This window comes from Aristolochia californica, unplaced genomic scaffold, assembly GCF_029961685.1.
Source record: "Aristolochia californica isolate CCGP_79_NKW_82.1479 unplaced genomic scaffold, dmAriCali1.0.hap1 SCAF_14, whole genome shotgun sequence".
Taxonomy (NCBI): Eukaryota; Viridiplantae; Streptophyta; class Magnoliopsida; order Piperales; family Aristolochiaceae; genus Aristolochia; species Aristolochia californica.
Window position 1 is genome coordinate 8,505,144 of NW_027181815.1, and position 21,807 is coordinate 8,526,950.

General features: G+C 40.5%; 1 protein-coding gene across 1 annotated transcript; it reads left to right on the forward strand.

Moving 5' to 3' along the window:
• On the forward strand, positions 1-21,523 carry LOC137950429 (uncharacterized). The gene is made up of 3 exons (XM_068796885.1): positions 1-891; positions 7,362-7,585; positions 20,998-21,523. The coding sequence occupies exons 1-3, from the start codon at positions 668-670 to the stop codon at positions 21,003-21,005; spliced, it is 456 nt and encodes a 151-aa protein (XP_068652986.1). The 5' UTR covers positions 1-667; the 3' UTR covers positions 21,006-21,523.
• The last annotated feature ends 284 nt before the right edge of the window (positions 21,524-21,807 follow it).

Consider the following 21,807-nt stretch of genomic DNA (forward strand, 5'->3'; position numbering starts at 1 on the left):
CAGAGGGGAGGATTCCCGTATTTTTGGCAGATCTGCCTTTGAATGCTGCGGTCAGTTTCTCCACCTCTCTAGATTCGCTTCCGCCTCTGATATTTAGTCGCCTTTCCTCCGTCAGTTGCACAATTTAATCTGAAAATTGGACGACCGTGACCAGGGAAATAGCTTTCTGAGTTGATTTTGGAATTTGTTTTCGTCGTCGAATCGCACCGAAGCTAGTTATCTGCCGATTGTGAAAGGATATTTAAGGGTTTTCTCCTTTCAAGTCAGGAGCTTTCCTTGCGTAATTAGGAAATCCTTTTTGAAAATTTACTGGTTGTTTCGTTTATCTTTCAGTGACATATGTCATGTTCTTAGGGTTCATTCCAGAAAGAGTTTCTAGATTCTTTGCGTGAAGGATGTCGCAAAATTCTAAGATTTATGTTTTGATAAATACGGGAAGGGGTAAGTGACTGGAATCGGGATGCCAGTCGACCGAGTGGAAAGAGCATAAGAAGTCTGTGAATTCGTTTGAGCTTGAAGCCAAGAGTTCGTCTTTTCTAGTGTTAGGTCATTGCTTCGGTGAGTGAGGGATTTTGGATTCGAGATTTGAGACCGGGGACCAAGGGAGTTGCGTTTTCTAAGTTTCAAGCAATTCAGACATTCTTTTTTCCTCAAAGAGACAAAAGTCATGTTCTATGGGGCGACGGTATGGGATCCCTGGCTCATTGTTGCCCAGATTGTTACTCTTCAATGTTTGTACTATATTACACTTGGCTTGTTTCTGTCAATTCTTGTTGGGTCTCGTGTATCTAGGATGAGCCTCATATATTTCTTTGATTACTCGACCATCACGGCGTCTACTGTCACCGGTTGGTGCACCATTGTTTCTTTTCTTCTCACTTCACTTGCTGGGTAAGAGTTAAATTTCGATTGTCATTTACTTAAATATCTTTTTAGCCTTTTATTGACCTCTTTGTTACATCTTTGTAGCATTTTATTGATCTCTTTGTTACTCCATAGCTTGATAGCATTTTATATCTTTAAAAACATATCTATGTTTCTATTAATATTAATGCCTTTTGCACTTTAATATCTTATGGCGATATGATTAGATGATCTTGGTGTAAGTATTGATAGATACAGAATGGAGTGTTAAATTACTTGTAACGACCATTTTTTTCATTTCTCATTGGTTAATAGCATTTTCTATTGTGTTATATGAATGGTTTAGTCAATGAAATGGAAAAAAAAAAAGAAAGAGAAGATATAAGCACCAAAGCTCTGGAAGGAGGAGCTGGGGGTTGTGTGTTATAGGCTGTAGATGATTATTTAAGAAATTTAACCAAGTTGGAATATCACAGACGTCAAGAAAGGAAACAGAAATTTATTTTGTTTCAACATCATTTGAACTCATCATTTTTCAGAGTTTTATCTAAACTCTTCTGGCTGCTACACAGATCCTCCTCCATTAGACAACTGTTGTTTGATAGCACCATTATTAGGTTGTCTTTTTTTTGTTTTGTTTTGTTTTTAACTCCATAATCAACACTTCTGTCCAGGTTAGTTTCATCCTTTTTTTCCTCATGCCAGTTCATCAACTGACATTACCTTGACAACTGCATTACTAAAAGTTAGAAAAAGTAATTAGAAATATCTTCTGTAGGTATTTCAGATCTTAAGACAATGGACCTAATGCTTTATAAATTTTCATTTGTAGTTCTATCTGGTATTGTCTCAGGCTATTGTTTTTGTTGCTGGTTGTCCTTGATGTTCTCGGGCACTTGTTTAGATTTATTGAAACATATTACAGTTCTGGCGGGACCTATAAGAGCTTGCAAACTAGTTTTTGCAACAACTAGGAGCTAATATATGTGAAGTATTTACAGCCAGACCATCATGTGTCTAGTTAACAAAGATAGGACAATGACAATTAATTGCGATTGTCTACCCTGAATTACTATATGCTTCAAATATTTGGGATTGGAAACATATCTTATAATATACTCATGCACAAAATGAAATGTGATGGTGCAATTCAGTTTCCACATATCAGGGGGATGTTGATGACTTAATGCCAGCGTATTGTTATATGATGCTCTTGAAATTAAAAAAAAGGATTTACAGCCTTATGGAAGGAGTTGCTTTGAAGTGGGCAACAAGTGTAGGGCCTCAATGCAGAATTTTCTAGGTGTATTTCAGTTTTCTAATGCATAAGTGTTGAGAGTTATCTACTTTTTTTTTTTTTTTTTTTGAAATGATGCTGAGTTATATTAATAGGCTCGGAAGAGCAAGATTACAAGGAGGGGAAACCGTCCCAAGCAATGAGATATTACTGGGAGGTTCCAAATTTAGCTAACCTATGAGCCAAGGAGTTGGCTGATATAGGAATGTGATTTTATGTACAATAAATTGTGGACACAATGTCAGGAAAAAAACTTGTTGAGAGTAATCTACTTTTAATTTTTTATTTCTTTTTTAAATGATGCTGAATTTTATTAAGAGAGAGCTCAAACGAGCAGATTACAAGGGGGAAGCCTTCCCAAACAATGAGAGATTGTTGGGAGGTTCCAAATTTTGCCAATTTATCAGCTAAAGAATTGGTTGATTTAGGAACGATGTTCCAATTACAATGAATGGATGATACAATGTCAGCAATACAATCAGTGGCGCCAAAGGGGAGGGGGGGCTATCACCTGCTGATGACAGTCTTTGATTCTCCTTGGATAAGTAGTTTGCCATGGAGACACTCTTTGAAGATTTAGAGGCCGAATAGAAGATCACTCACTTCAGTAGTATTTGAGTCAACAATACCCTTCAGCCCAGCATAGGATAGAATAGGGTCTCCGCTGTTGTCTCTGAAAACACCACCAGCTCCAGCCGGCCCAAGATAGCCTAAAGCACTGGCATCAAAATTGAGTTTGATGTAGTCGCAAGGGGGAGGATCCCAGGTGGCCATAACCGGATTCCTGCAGAGGCCCACCATATACACGATCAAACTCCAATTTTCCCGAAGGGAAACACCCGATAGAGAGGCAATCTACTTTTAATTTTGATAAATGGCAAGATGAGTGTGAGATGAAACTCCTTTGCCTCCCTTGGTTGTTAAAAGTGACTTTGCCCTTGATCCAATTTCTGCAACTATATAGTGTATTAGGGATTATCATAAACGAACGTGAATATGACAGTAAGCTAATGTCTTTATCTGTTTAACAAGCTAATCAGTGCTAGATGCTGGAGCTTCAAATGTTTACATGTTCTTAGTTCACCTAGTGCAAAATTGATCTACTCGTGATTGAGTGCTTGGAGATGGGCTGAGAAGTAGTTCTTCATTTTTCTTCCTCTTCCTTCTTCCCTTTTGTTCTCTCTTTCTTTTCTGAAATGTGAACAATGAGATCTGATTAAGAGAAGAAAAAGATAGATAACACTGTCAGAGAGAGAATATGACAACAGATTTTCCACCTAGGCAAAAACATGATTAAGGAATTGGAATGGAGTTTCCTACATTGAGATGCTGCAAAAGCATTTCATTTCTGGCAAGAGAATCAGATACACTGGTGCACTTTTTTCAAGAGAGGCTTAGTGTTTTTTCATAGTTTCATAAAAAACCATTTAAGAAAGAAAACAGATTTGATCATAAGTCTGATGAAAAAGCAGAGGGGAAGACACTCTAATTTTCAGACATCCAGTTGATTAAAACTTTCAACAAGGAGTGTCCATAATTTTTTCTCCATACAATCTATATTTCAGCTTAATTGGAATTACTGTGGCAAGAAAGAGCATACTTTGCAAGATAACTTTACCTATTGTTATCCCAAAAGGCTTTACCTACTCCAGGAGGTTCTGGATTTTACAAAAACTGCCTTCAAGGTTGAGCTTGAGTGAACTTGGTTACTGGTTGGACATATTTCTATGAAAAATAGAGCATTCTTTAGTGACAAAGGCCCGAGGGACTTTTTCTCTCATAGGTAAGGAGCTTTAGCTCTAGCTTAACGCACAAGGGAGCGTGGTGTGGAGCTTGTGTGTGCACTAAAGGAAGGATTACTGCCATTCTAGACTAAGGCTGCAAAAGTACAAAATTGTAGTTGATATATAATGCTGCAATTTTCGCTGAGGTGGTCTTTGAAGATGACAATGAAGGATGGGTTGTATCAAGAGGTGGGTTATGATATTTGGTTGAATTTGGTGGGTGAAAAGAGTGATGAGATTTTGATACTCTAAAAGAAGACCTTTGACAATTTTCCAAATACTTATACTTGGTGAAGGCTTTTGGAACAGAAATAAGACGTAATTTCTGGGTTTCAGTTCACTTGCATACTGAAAAACCAATTGATCTGGAGTTTCTGCCAGCTGATTCCTGCTCGCAGTTTGTAGAACTCCTTAGTGTCTTGGGAAACTGATTTCATACCTTGTATTAGTTTGTGAAATTTTTCATACAACTCTTGATGGTAAATGGATGGCAAAAACTCTTCTTCCATTAATTTACATAATTCCCTATAGATAGTGGGTTTCAACCCACTTATCTATTTTGAGAAACAAATTGATTTGGAGTTTCTCCTAGTTGATTCCTCTCTTGCAATTTGTAGAACTCCTTAGTGTATTGGGACATAGATTGCATGCCTTGTGTGAGTTTCTGAAGTCTTTCACACAACTCTTGATGGTAGCTAAGTGACAGAAAATCTTCTTCCATTAACCTCATAATCTCTTGCTAAGTAGTGATCCCAAATTCAAAAAAGTTGCCTTCGGTGATATGTTGTGACTTGCTGTAAAACTACCAGGACAACTCATTTATCAGCTGACACCTCCTTGAACTTGAAAGTTTGTTCAGTTGCTGTTACCCCGCAAGGTAGTCTTCATCCATTAAACTCAGGAACCTCAATTTTAATCTCTCTCCCATCGGTTGTTGTATCTTGGTGGAGGATTATCTTGAAGGTGTGTTGTGTGTATTTTGTAGTATTTTAGTAGCATGTCTGTGGCCTGGGATTCCCTGATTTTTTCACATTCTCCATAGTCTCTAAATCTCATTTCTTCTTCTTCTTAAAAAAATCTCTTAATCCCACTTCTTCTTCTTCTTTAAAAAATCTCTAAATCCCACATTGCCAACTCTCATATTAGCTGCAATATTTGTCGTAACTTGTAACACGTGCTTCATGTACTACTTGAACTTGTTTGTGATATTAGTCTTAAACTCTTAAAAATCTAATTTTGGCACGTTTCCATACTGGTTTTCATGATCTAGGGTCTTAATTAGCCTCTGGCTTTGATTAGACACAAACTCTGATCCCAAATGATGCCACAAAATTACATAAATAAAGTTGAGGGGCAAGGTTGTAGCATGAGTAACCAAACCACCAGCTTCTCAACTTTAAGAAATTCTTGTTTTTTAAGTTCAAAGACTAGAATTTGAATTTAAAAGTGCTATTTTGTAGCTAGAGTAGTAAGCACAAGAATACAAAACCACTAAGAAATTATTCCCAGCATAGAAAGAGGAATAAGGGTGCTCCAACAACTAAAAGAAATCCTATTATTAATTTTTCAAAACTGATGTTAGGTGTAGTATATTTCCCAATCTATAGACTTTAAACCACTATGGACTTGCCAAAATAAGTTACATCACTGTAATCAAACTTTCCTAGGGCTTAACTTCCCAATTATAATTGAATTATGACTTTCCAAATTAAAATACTTGTTGAGAAAGAATTCCAGCAACAAATTTAGATGGAAACTACGAACGATAGAATTACTATGTTTAAAATTGTCCCAAATTGACTACTAAAGACTTACTAATTTTCTAAAGAAAACTCTTCCAATTGGGACACTTGACCAGCTAGGAAACTTCTTGAACTTGCCAACTTTCCCTCGAAGGTACTAAAAGAGATTATTTTCCCAAAACAATAATTTTCTAAAAAAAAGATGAGTCACTTTTTTCACTCTTCTTTTTCCCTTGTCGGATTTCTTCTTTTATAAATCTTCAATGGTTTAGGATGGCTTAGTCTGGCCTCATAGGTTTCAGCAGTATCTTCTAAAACAGAGTCATGTACTACATCACAGACCTAATCAGGGAGGTCAACATCCTCCAATTTCATGTGCGTATAGAACTGGGGATTTGGTTCACTTTAGGAAGTTACTGGCCCAGAACACACTCAGTAGCACCCCCTATGTAATGAATTCATCCTTAAAGTATCTTTATTAAAGGGAAATTCAAAATTTGGGTCCCTTAGGAGTCTTATTTCCTGAGTATGATCAAATTCCAAATGCAGCTAAAGAATCTGTTAAATATGGGGATAGTATAATCATTAAACTTTTTTAACAAAGTAAATTATTAAAAAAATGAGGTCCACATGTGGGCCCCAATTTTTCCAAACAACAAGCAAAAGGGGAGGAGTGCGCTCCTTTCTCTCTCCTCACTGTTTGGAGAGAAAGGAGAGTGGTCTCTTTTTGCACCATAAGGGGGAGGAGGGGTGACATTTAGCACCAGGAGAGGTGACAACGCCTCCCTGGTGACAAAAATGGGAAGGGATAGGTTTGCTTCACTCTCCACTTCTTTTTGTTCTCAAATCTTTTTGTTTTGACAGAGAGGAGTGAGGAGGGGATTCCCTTCCCCTCCATCTTTCAGCATTGGGAGGGGACAGACATGGATAGGGGATTGACCTTCCCCTCCATCTTTCTGCACCAGTGGGGCAGTGCTGCCCCTCCCTAGTGACAAAAAAGAGAGGGGGAGGGTTCCTCGCCTATCTCTTCTTTCTTCTCTGTTGAAAGGGCAGGGGAGACCCTCCTCTGTCTTTTTAGAACGGTGGCACTGTTCCTCTCTGATGACAGGAGCCATCACTTTGGTGGGTCTCCTTAAATTTAAATTTTTTTAAATATTGAAATTAAAATAAAGGGTATTCTATTAATTTTATTTTTTTATTTTAAGTTAATTCAATTGCCTGGATATAGCTGTCTATTGGATCATAGTTATATGGCCATATTTGTAAATATAATATCTAGATGGCCTTGTGTGGAAATATGGCATCTAAGGGGGCTGTATTTGGTAATTACCCTTTATTAAATTCTTCCCACATAAATTAGACAGGAGAGTTGCTTTGGAATTGTGAAGAGGGTTGAGATAAGCTGATCCAAGAAATTAGGATAGGATATTGGGAATCAGTGGTAAATTGCAGATTTCATAGAAGGGACCGCTGATGGAGCTTTTGTTTTTTAAAAAATTAAATTAATTAAATTTTTTCTGGTATACATTTCTTCTTCTTCTTGTGGATGTTCTTCGTCACACTTTCCTTTGAAAAAATGGAAAGGGGGGATTCCTTGTTTTGATTTGATGACACTTAATCATGTATGGCTAGGAAATTGCCTCTGATTAAATTGAGCAAATTTTTACTTTGCAGGGCTGGCTATACGTATTATTTAATTGAGAGGGCAAAAAAATGCTTAGACTTCTCAGCTACTCTCTATATCATCCATCTTTTTATATGCATTGTTTATGGAGGATGGCCATCTTCTATTACATGGTGGGTACTAAATGGCACTGGTTTTGCTGTGATGGCACTGCTTGGTGAATGGCTGTGTATAAAACGTGAATCGATAGAAATTCCAATACGGTTTCGATCAAGTAAGCAAATATTTATCTCTCATCTTTCCTTTCTTACAGTGCTATTCATTTTTGTAGAGATGCTTAATCCTTGGCATGTTTTCCATTATGATTGTATAAGCTGTGTTTACTGTAATTTGCCATGATGGTATATGTAGCCAATATAATATCTCTTCATTCTCCTTATTTTTGTGTATAAGATGTGAATTGAGAGAAACCCCAATAACACGGTTTCGATCAAGTAAACAAATTTTTGTCTCTCATCTTTTCTTCCTTACAGTGCTATTCATTTTTGTAGAGATACTTAATCCTTATGCATGTTTTCAAAATTTGATTGTATAAGCTGTGTTTACTGTAATTTGTCATGATGGTTTATGTAACCAATATAATATCTGTGAAGTTGGGTCCAAGGCCCATCCCAAAATGACTAACCAACTTAGGGAATTTCTTTCCTAACTAACAAACTCAAGATCTTTGTACTTATTAATCCATGTGGGACCATTCCTTAACACTCCCCTTCACGTGTATGTTCTTTTTTGTGGTTCTACAAGTGGATAATTTAGGTGGAGGCCCTCTTTTTGTGGCTCTACATGTGTAATTTAGGTCTAGGCCCCACATATGAGTACCTGCTTTGATACCATGTGAAGTTGGGTCCAAGGCCCATCCCAAAATGACTAGTCAACTTAGGAAGCCTCTTTTCCAACTAATAAACTCAAGATCTTTGTACTCACTAATCCATGTGGGACTATTCCTTAACATTATCCATTTGTTGTCTTACGAGATTGGGCCTACTAGGTTTGCGATTTGTTTGTTTTGCTAACCTGCTTAGTTTCTGTAAAGTAAGAAGAATGAAGAGATAGAGAAGAGATTTGAGAGGGAGAAGGAGAAAGTGAGAAAACATGGTTCTCATCAAGAGAAATCAGTTTGGTTAGGGGCTGGAAATTGAGCCTAAATCCTCTTTGATTTTCCACTTAATTTACAATTAAGATATTCCCCAAAGTACCATTCTCTGTAATGCCTTATCCCTTGTATCTTCTGATACAGAAACTCACACAGTAAAATACTTCTAATTCTCTTTGAATGAACCTAAGTGAGAGGGAAACTAAATGACTCAACTACCATAAATTACAATGACCAGAATGCTTCTCAGGCTTGTTCAACAGCTTCTTTGGTTTTTATGCTTGTTGTCTGATGATTGCAGTCAAATATTAGATCTATGAATATTCCAATCAATTACAAAGAAAATTTTGGTTGTCTGTCTTTTACATGAACTCATTGTAAACTCTTACAAAATTATTAATGGTATTATTTATCAATTATTATTTATTAATTATGTCATATTAAATCTTTTTGTACCTTATTATTAACTACTTGCAAAAATTCTTATCTGTTTATCTATTGAAATTTGTGCCTTTAGGCTGTTTATTATTGGTGGATTTTGTGTAGTTCTGGAAGCAAATTGAAAATTTTCTTTCAAATTTTGATTTATTTGCAATTCTTTCTGACTCATCTGTATATTTTGCTTTAGAAGCCTAAAAAATGGCCAAAACACCGTCTCGGCAAACTATTTATCTTCTGGAATTTAGGTCATCAAGTGTGTCTTACTATTGTGACTCTGCATTACTCAAAAGATTATAGTACTAAGTTGACTATTGTTCATTACTGAACTGGTTTGCATTTGTTGAACATTACTGCTGCATGATGTATCTGTTGGTTGATATATTTAAATGTGTGTGTACTCATCATTGTTTTGAATTAGGGGATAATTTTTCTTTTGGGAGTACCAAGCATAATTTTGGACGAGAGAATTGATATGCATGTCGCTTCACTAGATGAAAGACAATTTTTTTCCAAAGTTATTTTCTCCTTTTCTTTAATTTTACCTTTTGTTTGGTAGAGTTTTTTTTATCTTTTGTCATCCCAATAACATAGTAAGTTGAACCTTTGGTCTTTTGGTGATAGTCTTAATTTGAAAATATTTCTGATTTATAAATACTCATGTCTCAATTGTCATTACTTCTATTGTTTCTAATAGCAAACATTTGTTACTCACCTGTAACCCTCGAATTAGGAGACCAAACTATTTACTTTTCTAACTGATAGAGATTGACCCATGAGTGGAAGAAATATCTGATGTCTTGACAATTGAGGTTGTATCTTATTGTTACTTTACTGTTGCATGCAACAATGTCCATGCACCAGGATCCATTAGACCGAAAGCTCGAAAAAATTAAAATCTTTATAGTTGTCTCTATCAGTTGTGAAAAAAAAGAAAAAAAACATTTTTGTTGGATTTTCCCTTCAATGTTCTATTGTTTGTTTTACATTATAAAAGTGGAGATTGATGATTGTAAGAAACACTCATTTGCCTAATAGGGATGGGTACAGGTTGTGTTTTTGAAAACCTGAACTTGACCATGAAACCCGTAAATTCACTTCCCCCCCCCCCCCCCAAAAAAAAAAAATCCGCCCTGTCCCCATGTCCTTGGCACTCATTAAGTTGTTTTATCTTTCAATTGAGACTTCCAGTTTTTCATTTTGAACATATGTCATGTCGCTTTTTTACAAGGAGCACAGAGGATGTTTGACCCTACTGGTCTGGTGCAGAAAACCTTACCATGCCCCAAACCTGAGCGGGGGTTTTTTCTCCTCACCCTGTCCTTGTGCCCTGCGTGATGAAGAGTGACCACATCCTTGGGGTTTTTGGGTTGGGTCAGGTGGGTTCAGATCAAGTCGGGTCTGGTCAGGTTTATCATGAAACCTAACCCAAAGCTCACCCTTGATGCCTAATATGTTGATAATGTCACCTACATATCCAAGAAGCCAGCTGTACCAGTGAATTGTCTTAAATTATGTTTATCCTTTGCTTGTTTAGTCGAATGATGAAATTCGAATGCAACAGTCAAAAAAAAAAAAAAAAAAAACAAAGAATGATGAGAAATTTGAATGCAGCCTAATTATAAGGTTGAGGATGACATAAGATCAACAAATAATGTGCTAGACTGTTCACCAAAAAGCTGAAGGAATCAAGTGTTTTCAGAAAATTCCATTAAAATATTGGATTGTAGCATCTGGATTTTGTCCAACAACGATTAATTTGTTGAAGGGAACTAAGCCGCATATCGCTATCTAATAAACCGATCCAGTTGAAGATGATCATTTCAATTTATTACTTAGGTGAATTCACTGAGTGATATAGGCTGCTTTGTAGATTGTCGACTGGTGAGTTTAAGGTATTAAACTAGAAAGTTGATCTATTATGATGTACTAACAAGGATTAAATTAAATCCTTTAGTCCTGTATGAGTATGAATATCAATTACTTCCAAATGATCTTTGATTGTTGTTTGATCTCTATTACCATGAGTTTGATTTCAGTTTTCATGTTGATGAATTCTTAGAGCTTTGGCACAAAGAGAACAGAAACAGGAGATCAAACTTAAACTCATCTCCAACAATCATTAATTTATAACCATCATTACAAAAGACTTTAGATTACAAATCCCAATTACTTTAGAGCTGTACTATTTAGACTTCTAATACTATTAAAGCACATGTATGAGAACACTCCCCCTCAAGCCTAGGGTGTATAAGTTATAGATGCCCCACCTATCACAAAAAAAAAATACAATTGTGTAGATGACAATACCTTGGTGAAGATATTTGTTGGTTGATGTTTTGTTGAAACATATTGAGTGGAAATAACATGATTTTGCTCTTTATCGCAATCTACTTCAATATTTTTAATCCACTCATGAAATATTGGGATATTAGCAATTTCAATGATTGTTTGATTATCACAATAGTCTTTCATTAGACCATCAACGGGCAGTTGCAACTTTTGAAGCAACAATTTCAATTAAATTATCTCACACAACAGATGGGTTATCCCTGTATTTTGCTTGTCCACTTGATTTTGCTACTACATTTTTTTTTACTTTGTGATGTAACCAAATTTCCTCCAACTAGGGTAGAATACCCAAACATAGACTTCTTATCATTTGGCGAACTGGTTCAATTTGTATATGCAAGCCCTTCTATTCAAACATGACCATGAGATTTGTATAATAGTCCTTTTCCTGGGGCTTTTTTCAAATTCTTCAAAATCCATCTCAAGCTACTCAATGAGAGTCACGTGGAGAGTGCATGTATTGGCTTATACACTAAGTGGAAAATGCAATATTAGGTCTGGTGGTTGTCAAATATATCAATTTGCCCACAAGCCTTCGAAAACTGTCTGGATCATCAACATTATGTCTTCTTCTGCCTCAATTGTTATCTTTACATTACGCTCCATGGCATGTTGACTGACCTGCATCCCAACATCCATGTCTCTTTCAAAAGGTCAAAAACATATCGTTGGGATTAAAATTATACCAAACTTAGATTTCACAACTTAAATACCCAAAAAAAAATTTAGAATCCCAAATCATTTTTTTATAAGTTTTTATATAAATGACCCTTTGTCCCCTTAATCTCATCCTTATCATTGCTTGTGATGATGATGTCTTTTATATAGACAGACATTAATACCGTGCCTTAAATTTTATTTAGAAAAACAGAATGATCAGCCATGCATCTTGTAATACCTAAGGAAAGCATTGCCTGATTAAACTTATCAAACCAAGCTCGAGGGGATTGCTGTAGTCCATAAATGATATTTTTTTAGTTTACACTCCTTGTACTTCCCCTTAACCACAAAATCAAGTGGTTGTCCCATATACATACCCCTCATAGAGATCTCCTTTCAGAAAGATATTTTTAATATCTAGCTGCAGGGTCTAATGATAATTTGCAGAAATAGAAACGTTAATTTGGCAATTGGAGCGAAGGCTTTAGAGTAATCAATTTGATAAGTCTGTGTAAACCATTTTGCCACTAATCTTGTTTCGAGGCGTTTGACAGTACCATTGGCATTATGTTTCATTGTAAAGACCCATTTGCAACCAATAACCTTTTTTCTTTTGGGTAATGTTGTTCACTCCCACGTGTCATTCTTGTTCATGATTCTTATTTTTTCATCCATTGCCATTTTTCAACACAAGTGAGTTAAAACTTGCCTGTTAGGTTTGGGGAATAGAGATGGAAGGCAAGTTTGAAAGGAAGGAGGCATAGCTTGAGGACAAGCAATGGGTAGACACAAAATTAGATTTTGGATGGGAAGTACTAGCTTTGGATTGTGCACTTGATTGGTCACGTTTTGATATAGGCCCGTCATTCAGATTTGGTCCAAAGAAGATCGGATTGAAGGAGGTAGGGACGTTGTTAGAAGGATCAGTCAAGGATTTTGGTGGATCAGTCAAGGATTAGGCGTTGGTGGATCAGTCCAATGCACTGGGTGATCCTTATTCTTTACTGCTGATGAGGGTAGTGGTTGTGATGGAGCAGTTGCCTTAGGTCATCTCTTGTACACTTGTAAAGGTGGAGATGAATTTCCAAGTGATCCAGGCAGGGAGCCAATATTGGGTAAGCTTAGAATTTCTTTGGACGATGATCATAACCGATGTATTTCTTCTGGGTTTGGGAGTATCCCAAGAAAACACACTTAATGGCTTTAGGGTCCAGCACACAACCAAAGACGTGTGATTAAAGAAAATGGGTGCTCTCCAGGAAATAACATAAAAAACGGATTTTCATTTTTTAATACATGAGAGGGCACATTCTATTGATGAACTAATAGGCATTCAAAATAGCATATGTGAGACGGAGGATGAAGCCATGGTGTGGCCAAACACCAAGGTGGAAGACTGTGCAAGTCCAGTGCACAGCAATAGAAGCAATGGCCAAGGCCAAGTACAATGGCACGGCCCAGAGGGGCGCACACATATGGCTGGCCCAGCATCAACTTCAGCAAAAGAAGACACACTTGAGCTTGCCAAACGGATGGCCAAGCAACAAGGTGCACAACAACCCCAACAGCCAGCTCAGACACAAGGCAGCACGCCAGCAGACACTTCTGACGGGGCGAAATGGGGTTGGGCGCAACCAGGAATCCTGGCGGGGCGAAATGGGGTTGCTGGCGCCCAACCAGGACTCCAGGCAGGGCGAAATGGGGTTTCCTCAGGACGCCAGGCGCCAGGCGCCCGCGCGCGCAGGACTCCAGGCGCAGGCGCCAGGCGCCCGCGGGCGAAATGGGGTTTCCGCCAGGCGCCAGGCGCCCCGCGCGAAATGGGGTTTCCTGGGCGCCAGGCGCCAAGCGCCCCGCGCGAATTGGGGTTTCCTGGCGACCAGGGCGCCCCTTGACGCCATAAACCGAATTTTTGGGATCTGACGGATTTTTGAGCGTTTTTAGAGATTTCAAAAGGCCTAGGGAGAGATTATAAATAGAGAGGCCTTTCCCATTGTAAAGAGGTCGAAAAATCCTTAGCCTTCTTTACTCTTTTGGTGTATAGAGAGAGTTTTTAGCCTTGGCCTTCAAGAGTGTTTGGCCACCCTTTGTAATCTTGTATTCTCAATACAAAGTAGGCTTTTCTCTTCTATACTTTGGTGCTTTCATTGTCCCATTTGGCTTGCAACTTCTTGTGTGAAGTATTGGTTGGAGGATCCGAGGCTCAAGGAGGTTGACTAGTTCTTCGGAAGAGCTAGGCCGCACGGGGTAGATATTCCGCTTGGCTAGACGGACCTAGCCCAGATCTAACCACGTGACAACTGGTATCAGAGCGTACGTTGCAATCAATGGCTTCCACAAGTGGAGAAGATGCTTCAAGAGGCAAAGATCAAGTAAGTGATGTTAACTTTCGTTTTTCTACTCTTGAACATCGGTTGGACAGTGTTGAGAACCTTTGTACGAATTGGGAGGAATTCGTTCAAAAGACTATTGAGGAGCATCAGCCAACTCCGAATTGGTTGAGAGGATTTGAAGAGGACGTCCATTCGGCCATGGCTGTCATGAGGATGGAAATGGAACGATTGGGGAAGGATGTCAAAGATCTCTCGGGAGAGCTTGGGGCAAGACTCACTTTGTGCGAACAAGCCTTAGCAAATGGAGGGACTGTTCACACACAAGCGAAGATAAAGGTGCCCGAACCGAAGTCTTTCAATGGAGGGAGAGACGCGAAGGTCATAGATAATTTTCTATGGCAAGTGGAGCAATACTTCCATGCAAGCAAGCTCACCGATGAGCAAGCTAAGGTTAGTACGGCTGCCATGTTCCTATCCGATGATGCGATTCTTTGGTGGAGAAGACGCATGGGAGATGAGCAAGAGGGAGAGGACCCCGTCCACACTTGGGAGGATTTCATGAGGGAGCTGCGGAGGCAGTTCTTTCCGGAGGATGTCGAGTACCAAGCAAGGAAGGAACTACGTGCATTGACGCAAAAAGGTACAATTAAAGAGTATGTACAGTCCTTCACTTCTCTTATGCTTTGTATCTCCAACATGACGGATGAGGACCGTCTCTTCTCCTTTCTTGCTGGCCTTCGTCCATGGGCTGAGCAAGAATTGAGAAGGAGGGAGGTAAAGACACTAGTTTCAGCGTTATCTACGGCTGAAAAGTTAACCGAATACGAGAGGAGGAATGATTCGGTTAACAAGGTGTCCAAGGAAAATAATGGTAAAACAACTTTTAAGAAGAAGGAGAAAGGGGAGAAGAAGCCATGGGTAAAGGATACCAAGGCTAGGCCGGAAGAAAAGAAGAGAGGGGACAAACAGAGGAAGAAGGTAAATTGTTTCATTTGTGAGGGAGAGCACTATGCGAGGGATTGTCCTAAAAAGAGACTCCTCAACGCTGCTCAAACAGAAATGGACAATGGAGGAATTGAGCCTAGGATGGGTTCTCTAACCCTTCTCAATGCTGCTGTCCGTTCCAAGGAGGAGAAGGCTGCTCCACTTCCGGTAAGACCCTCAAGAGAACTTCTTTTTATTTCTCTCACACTTGCTGGACACACTGTTAAGGCAATGGTGGACACGGGTGCTACCCACAACTTCCTTTCGGAGGAGGAGGCTAGGCGCCTAAAAATACGAGGAGAGAAAGATGGAAGCAAGATGAAGGCGGTAAATTCTGCTGCTCGTGAAGTCCAAGGCGTTGCCAGGAATGTACCGGTGGTGATAGGCAAGTGGGTTGGATTTCAGAGCTTTACCATTGTTAGCATGGACGATTTCAAGGTAATTTTGGGAATGGAGTTCTTCAAGGTTTGTAAGGCATTTATTATGCCACATGTGGGGGTAGTGGGAATTATGGACGAGCAAAGTCCTTGTACAATTTCTGAAGTGGAGACCAAAGATGTAACAAACAAGGATTTAATGCTATCAGCCCTCCAGCTTAAGAAAGGTCTTAAGCAGGGCTGTTCTACTTACATTGCTTCTCTTTGTGCTATGGAGCAGAATGAGGCATTGCCTACCCCTAAGGAGATACAAACCGTTTTGCATGAGTATGGAGATGTCATGCCGGAGCAACTTCCAGCAAGGTTACCACCTAGAAGAGGGGTAGACCATCGCATAGAGCTTGAGCCTGGAGCAAGGAAGCCAGCACAAGCACCATATCGTATGGCGCCCAAAGAGTTGGATGAATTACGGAGACAACTCAGCGAGCTGCTGGATTCTGGGTTCATAAAGCCAAGCAAAGCACCTTATGGGGCCCCTATACTATTTCAGACAAAGAAAGATGGAAGTATGAGACTATGCATCGACTATAGGGCGCTCAATAAGGTAACCATAAAAAAACAAGTACCCTATTCCTCTTATTGCTGATCTCTTTGATCAATTGAAGGAGGCTAGAGTTTTCTCCAAGCTGGATTTGAGAAGTGGTTACTACCAAGTTCGAATTGCGGAAGGAGACGAGGGGAAGACTACTTGTGTAACGAGATATGGGGCTTACGAGTTCATGGTTATGCCCTTTGGCCTAACCAACGCACCAGCAACTTTCTGCACTCTCATGAATGAGGTATTTTCCGAGTACTTAGACAAATTTGTCGTTGTGTATTTGGACGATATTGTGGTGTATAGCAAGAGTATGGAAGAGCACAAAGAACATCTTCGAAAAGTGTTCAAGAAATTGAGACACAATCAGCTATATGTCAAGAAGGAGAAGTGTTCCTTTGGGTTGCAAGAGGTGTCCTTTCTTGGACATTGGATAGGGGAAGGACGGATATGGATGGACAGCAAGAAGGTGGAGGCTGTGCGTGATTGGTCAATCCCTACCAAGGTGCGTGAGCTTAGAAGTTTTCTTGGCTTGGCAAACTATTATAGGAGGTTTATCAAGGGTTTCTCAGCTATAGCAGCCCCCTTGACCGATCTCCTCAAGAAGGACCAAAAATGGCAATGGACGGACTCATGCCAAGGAGCATTCCAGCGGCTGAAGGATACCATGATGGTTGAACCGGTGCTTCACCTTGCTGATTTCAGCAAGCCATTTGAGGTACATACCGATGCCTCAAATTATGCCATTGGGGGTGTGTTTGAACAAGAAGGACACCCAGTCGCTTATGAGAGTAGGAAGCTCAATGAAACTGAGCAACGGTACACTGTACAAGAAAGAGAAATGACGGCGGTAGTGCATTGTTTACGTCTTTGGAGGCACTATCTCTTAGGCTCCAAATTTATTGTAAAAACTGACAATGTTGCTTCTAGTTACTTTCTTACACAGAAAAAGCTCAGTCCAAAACAGGCCCGGTGGCAAGATTTCTTGGCCGAGTTTGATTTTGAGATGATGTACAAGGCGGGGAAGTCAAATGGTGCTGCGGACGCATTGAGCAGGAAGGTGGATACACCTATCTCTTACGAGGAAGAGACCAGGCAGAGCTTGGCGCACATGGCACAAGAAGGACCAGCACCTTACACGCATGCGGCAAAGGAGAAGACGCATGCGGCTGAATCCCCGCATACCGCAGCAGACGGCACTTGCTTCACGCGCACCACGCGCGGTGCGGTAGCATCAATACACGAAGAGGCGCGCGACGCAAGCGTAGGCGCAGGAGATAGGCGCTTTGCGCAAGGCAAGCGCGCGCGCATGGAGGACCATCTTGGCGCAAAAACAGAAAATGGAACTTTGCGACTACAAGCCTTAGCAGCAATTACACAAGTTGGTACGGAGTTGCTAGACAAGATTCGCATTGGAATTCGCCAAGATACCCAAGCTTACAGCATTGTACAAGCTGCTGCCTTGGGAGAGACGAGAAGATTCTGGCTTGACGATGGATTGCTCAAGACCAAAGGTAATCGACTTTATGTGCCTAAGTTCGATAACCTAAGGCGTGACCTCTTGAGGGAATGCCATGATACCTTGTGGGCAGGACATCCAGGTCAAAGAAGGACATTGGCCTTGTTGTCTGGCCAGTATTATTGGCCAGACATGGAGAATGATGTGGAGGAATTTGTGCGCACGTGTCTTATCTGTCAACAAGATAAGATCGAACAACGCAAGCCTAGGGGTTTGCTACAGCCCTTACCTATTCCAAAGCGGCCGTGGGAGTCTATTTCGATGGACTTCATCTCTGGATTACGTAAGAAAGATGGGCTGGCGTCTATCATGGTGGTGGTAGACAGATTTACGAAGTATGGAACATTCGTAGCAGTGCCGAGTGATTGTACGGCAGACGGAGCAGCTAGAGCATTCATGGCACATGTGGTGAAACATTGGGGATTGCCCACAACGATCATCAGTGATCGTGACCCCAGATTCACAGGAAAATTCTGGACCGAGTTATTCAAACTAATGGGAACATCTCTAAGTTTTTCCACTAGTTTTCATCCTCAAAGTGACGGCCAAACTGAGCGGGTAAATGCTTTGTTAGAACAGTACTTACGCCACTTTGTTGCAGCAAATCAGAAAAACTGGCCAGACTTGTTAGACGTGGCCCAGTTTTCATACAATTTGCAGAAATCGGAATCAACCGGGCATAGTCCTTTCGAGTTGGCGACAGGACGACAGCCTTTGGCTCCCACGGGTCTCTTTCTAGACACTTCACGGAAAAGTCCAGCAGCTCATCAGCTGGCGAAGAGGTGGAAAGAGAAAACGGAGTTGGCACGGGTCTTCTTGCATAAGGCAGCCAAAAAGATGAAGAAACATGCTGATTTGAAAAGGAGGGAGTCTTCTTTCAATATTGGTGACCAGGTCCTTCTCAAACTCAGACCTGAGCAATTTCGTCACCTTAGAAGCAGGAACAAAGGTCTTTTAAAGAAATATGAAGGACCCTTTCCTATCATTGAACGTGTGGGCAACCTTGCCTACAAATTGCAGCTGCCCAAAAGGTTTAAGTTCCACAATGTTTTTCATATATCGAACCTTAAACCCTATTTTGAAGATCCGGACCCGGACAGAGTAGTTGACCCAAGAGCTCCCATGGATATATCTACTACCTTTGACAATAGGGTAGAGTATATTATTGCAGACCGAGAGGAGCGCCAAAGGGGCAAGCCCCGGAGGACGCAATACTTGGTCAAGTGGCAAGGTCAACCGGAAAGCGAGGCAACATGGCAAGACGCTGCCGAGTTATGGCAGTTCGAAAAGGAGGTAGCCGTCTATCGCCAGGGGTTGCAGACGAGGGCGTCTGCCTTATGGCGGTGGGAGTATGAGACGGAGGATGAAGCCATGGTGTGGCCAAACACCAAGGTGGAAGACTGTGCAAGTCCAGTGCACAGCAATAGAAGCAATGGCCAAGGCCAAGTGCAATGGCACGGCCCAGAGGGGCGCACACATATGGCTGGCCCAGCATCAACTTCAGCAAAAGAAGACACACTTGAGCTTGCCAAACGGATGGCCAAGCAACAAGGTGCACAACAACCCCAACAGCCAGCTCAGACACAAGGCAGCACGCCAGCAGACACTTCTGGCGGGGCGAAATGGGGTTGGGCGCAACCAGGAATCCTGGCGGGGCGAAATGGGGTTGTTGGCGCCCAACCAGGACTCCAGGCAGGGCGAAATGGGGTTTCCTCAGGACGCCAGGCGCCAGGCGCCCGCGCGCGCAGGACTCCAGGCGCAGGCGCCAGGCGCCCGCGGGCGAAATGGGGTTTCCGCCAGGCGCCAGGCGCCCCGCGCGAAATGGGGTTTCCTGGGCGCCAGGCTCCAGGCGCCTGGCGCCCGCGGGCGAAATGGGGTTTCCTGGGCGCCAGGCGCCCCGCGCGAAATGGGGTTTCCTGGCGACCAGGGCGCCCCTTGACGCCAGAAACCGAATTTTTGGGATCTGACGGATTTTTGAGCGTTTTTAGAGATTTCAAAAGGCCTAGGGAGAGACTATAAATAGAGAGGCCTTTCCCATTGTAAAGAGGTCGAAAAATCCTTAGCCTTCTTTACTATTTTGGTGTATAGAGAGAGTTTTTAGCCTTGGCCTTCAAGAATGTTTGGCCACCCTTTGTAATCTTGTATTCTCAATACAAAGTAGGTTTTTCTCTTCTATACTTTGGTGCTTTCATTGTCCCATTTGGCTTGCAACTTCTTGTGTGAAGTATTGGTTGGAGGATCCGAGGCTCAAGGAGGCTGACTAGTTCTTCGGAAGAGCTAGGCCGCACGGGGTAGATATTCCGCTTGGCTAGACGGACCTAGCCCAGATCTAACCACGTGACAATATGGCTGAAAAAATTGAGGAACATGCATGGCTAGTAACGGTGACCGGGTTACCTTTCAAATTTTATTGGAAATCAGTAATATCCTTAAAAGGGAACCAACCTATCATCAAGGACTCAATTCCGCAGTTTTTAACATCGGAAATAGAAAGATAGGGTCACTTATCTGGATAGGTATGATGATGGAAGCTTTCTGCTACTACTGTCATCCCCTCCTGTGGCTGATGACCTGATCTTTTTTTCCTCTAGTCAAGCAACTTCTGAGGCTCTAGAATTTGTCGCTCCGATACCATGTTTGTCTTAGAGCTTTGACACATAGAGAAAGAACAGAACATTAGATCAAGCTTAAACTTGTCTCCAAATATCATTAATTTATGAACATAATTACAAAAGGCTTATCATTCTGAGACTAAGATTACAAATTCCAATTACATTAAAACTAAACTCTTGAGACTCCTTGTACTATTAAAGCACATTCAACAATAATTATTAATAAAAACACCTAAGATGTGAACCCTAAAGTGCTGTAAAAAGGATGATATTATTGTAAATTTACTGTTGACTCTAAATAGGAATGACATCAAGATAAGTCATGTATGTTGTTTCCTTTATGTTCATGTGACTTATAGCATTGACTTGGGTGGTTGCATCATCTACTTGGATGAGGCCTTGGATCTTTATTAAACATCTTAGATACGATGAGAGTTTGACATTTAAAATAGTAAAATCAAGAATGCGAGGAAGAAGATGATATATGAATAAAATGGTGGTCTCAGTCTTCCAGTTGCTTTCCTTTGATTCCATTTTTGAAAAGTTGAAATGCTAATGATGCATGATTTTTGTATTCATCTAGTTGCAACATTCATTAGAGTTAGTAGTATATATGGATGTTATTTTCAATGTCTATGAGACTATTAATATGGGTTTTCCATGCAGATGTTTGAGCAGAGATGATCGATGAAGGCGCTGGACTTTTTTTTTTTTTTCCTCACGAATGATTGGCATTTCTCCCAAACTTTACAGGGTCCAGTCTGTTTTGCTAATGCAAGCATCACTCCTGCATTAAGTGAGCTTGTACTTGAAATGTCAGTCATCATTAGTAGTAAGAGTCCCATTAAGTTTGGGACGAATAGAGAAAATGAAAATGAATACCACCAATTGTTTCAAGAATGATATGTCATGACACATAGTCATATTTTGACAGTTCTGTTTTTGGTTTCTCTTTGGAAAGGCTTAAGCAAGAGTATTGTACCAAGGCAAAGTGCTACACCTCCGGTGGCAGAAGTTTTCTCTTTCTTCTGATAAAAGTTTAGGCCAGCTTAATTTCTAAGATTTGGCAAACTTTGATCCTCAATGTTAAGGTCCTTGTGAGCCTCCTTTTATGCATTTGTGTGCAGAGTGACATAGATCTTCTTTTAAGACACCACAGGTTTGTGATGTTCGATGAGACTAATGCTAGCAAAAAAATTTCAAACAGAGCAACAGAATTGGCCCTGGTTTCACACACCTATTAAAGATGCTCAAACACCAAGAAAACACCAGTGTTGTAATACAATAATAACAAGAAAATAAAACGCTGAAGTCTGTAACAACTAAAAATGAACATCATCAGTAAACACTGGGTGATCGAACATCAACAACCTTGTAGCTCAAGTAATTTTCTCGAACACATAGAGGTGTGGGATAACTAGTCGTTGATCTTGGTTGCCTGGGAATCAAGCTCAAACTTGCATATAGAACATACTG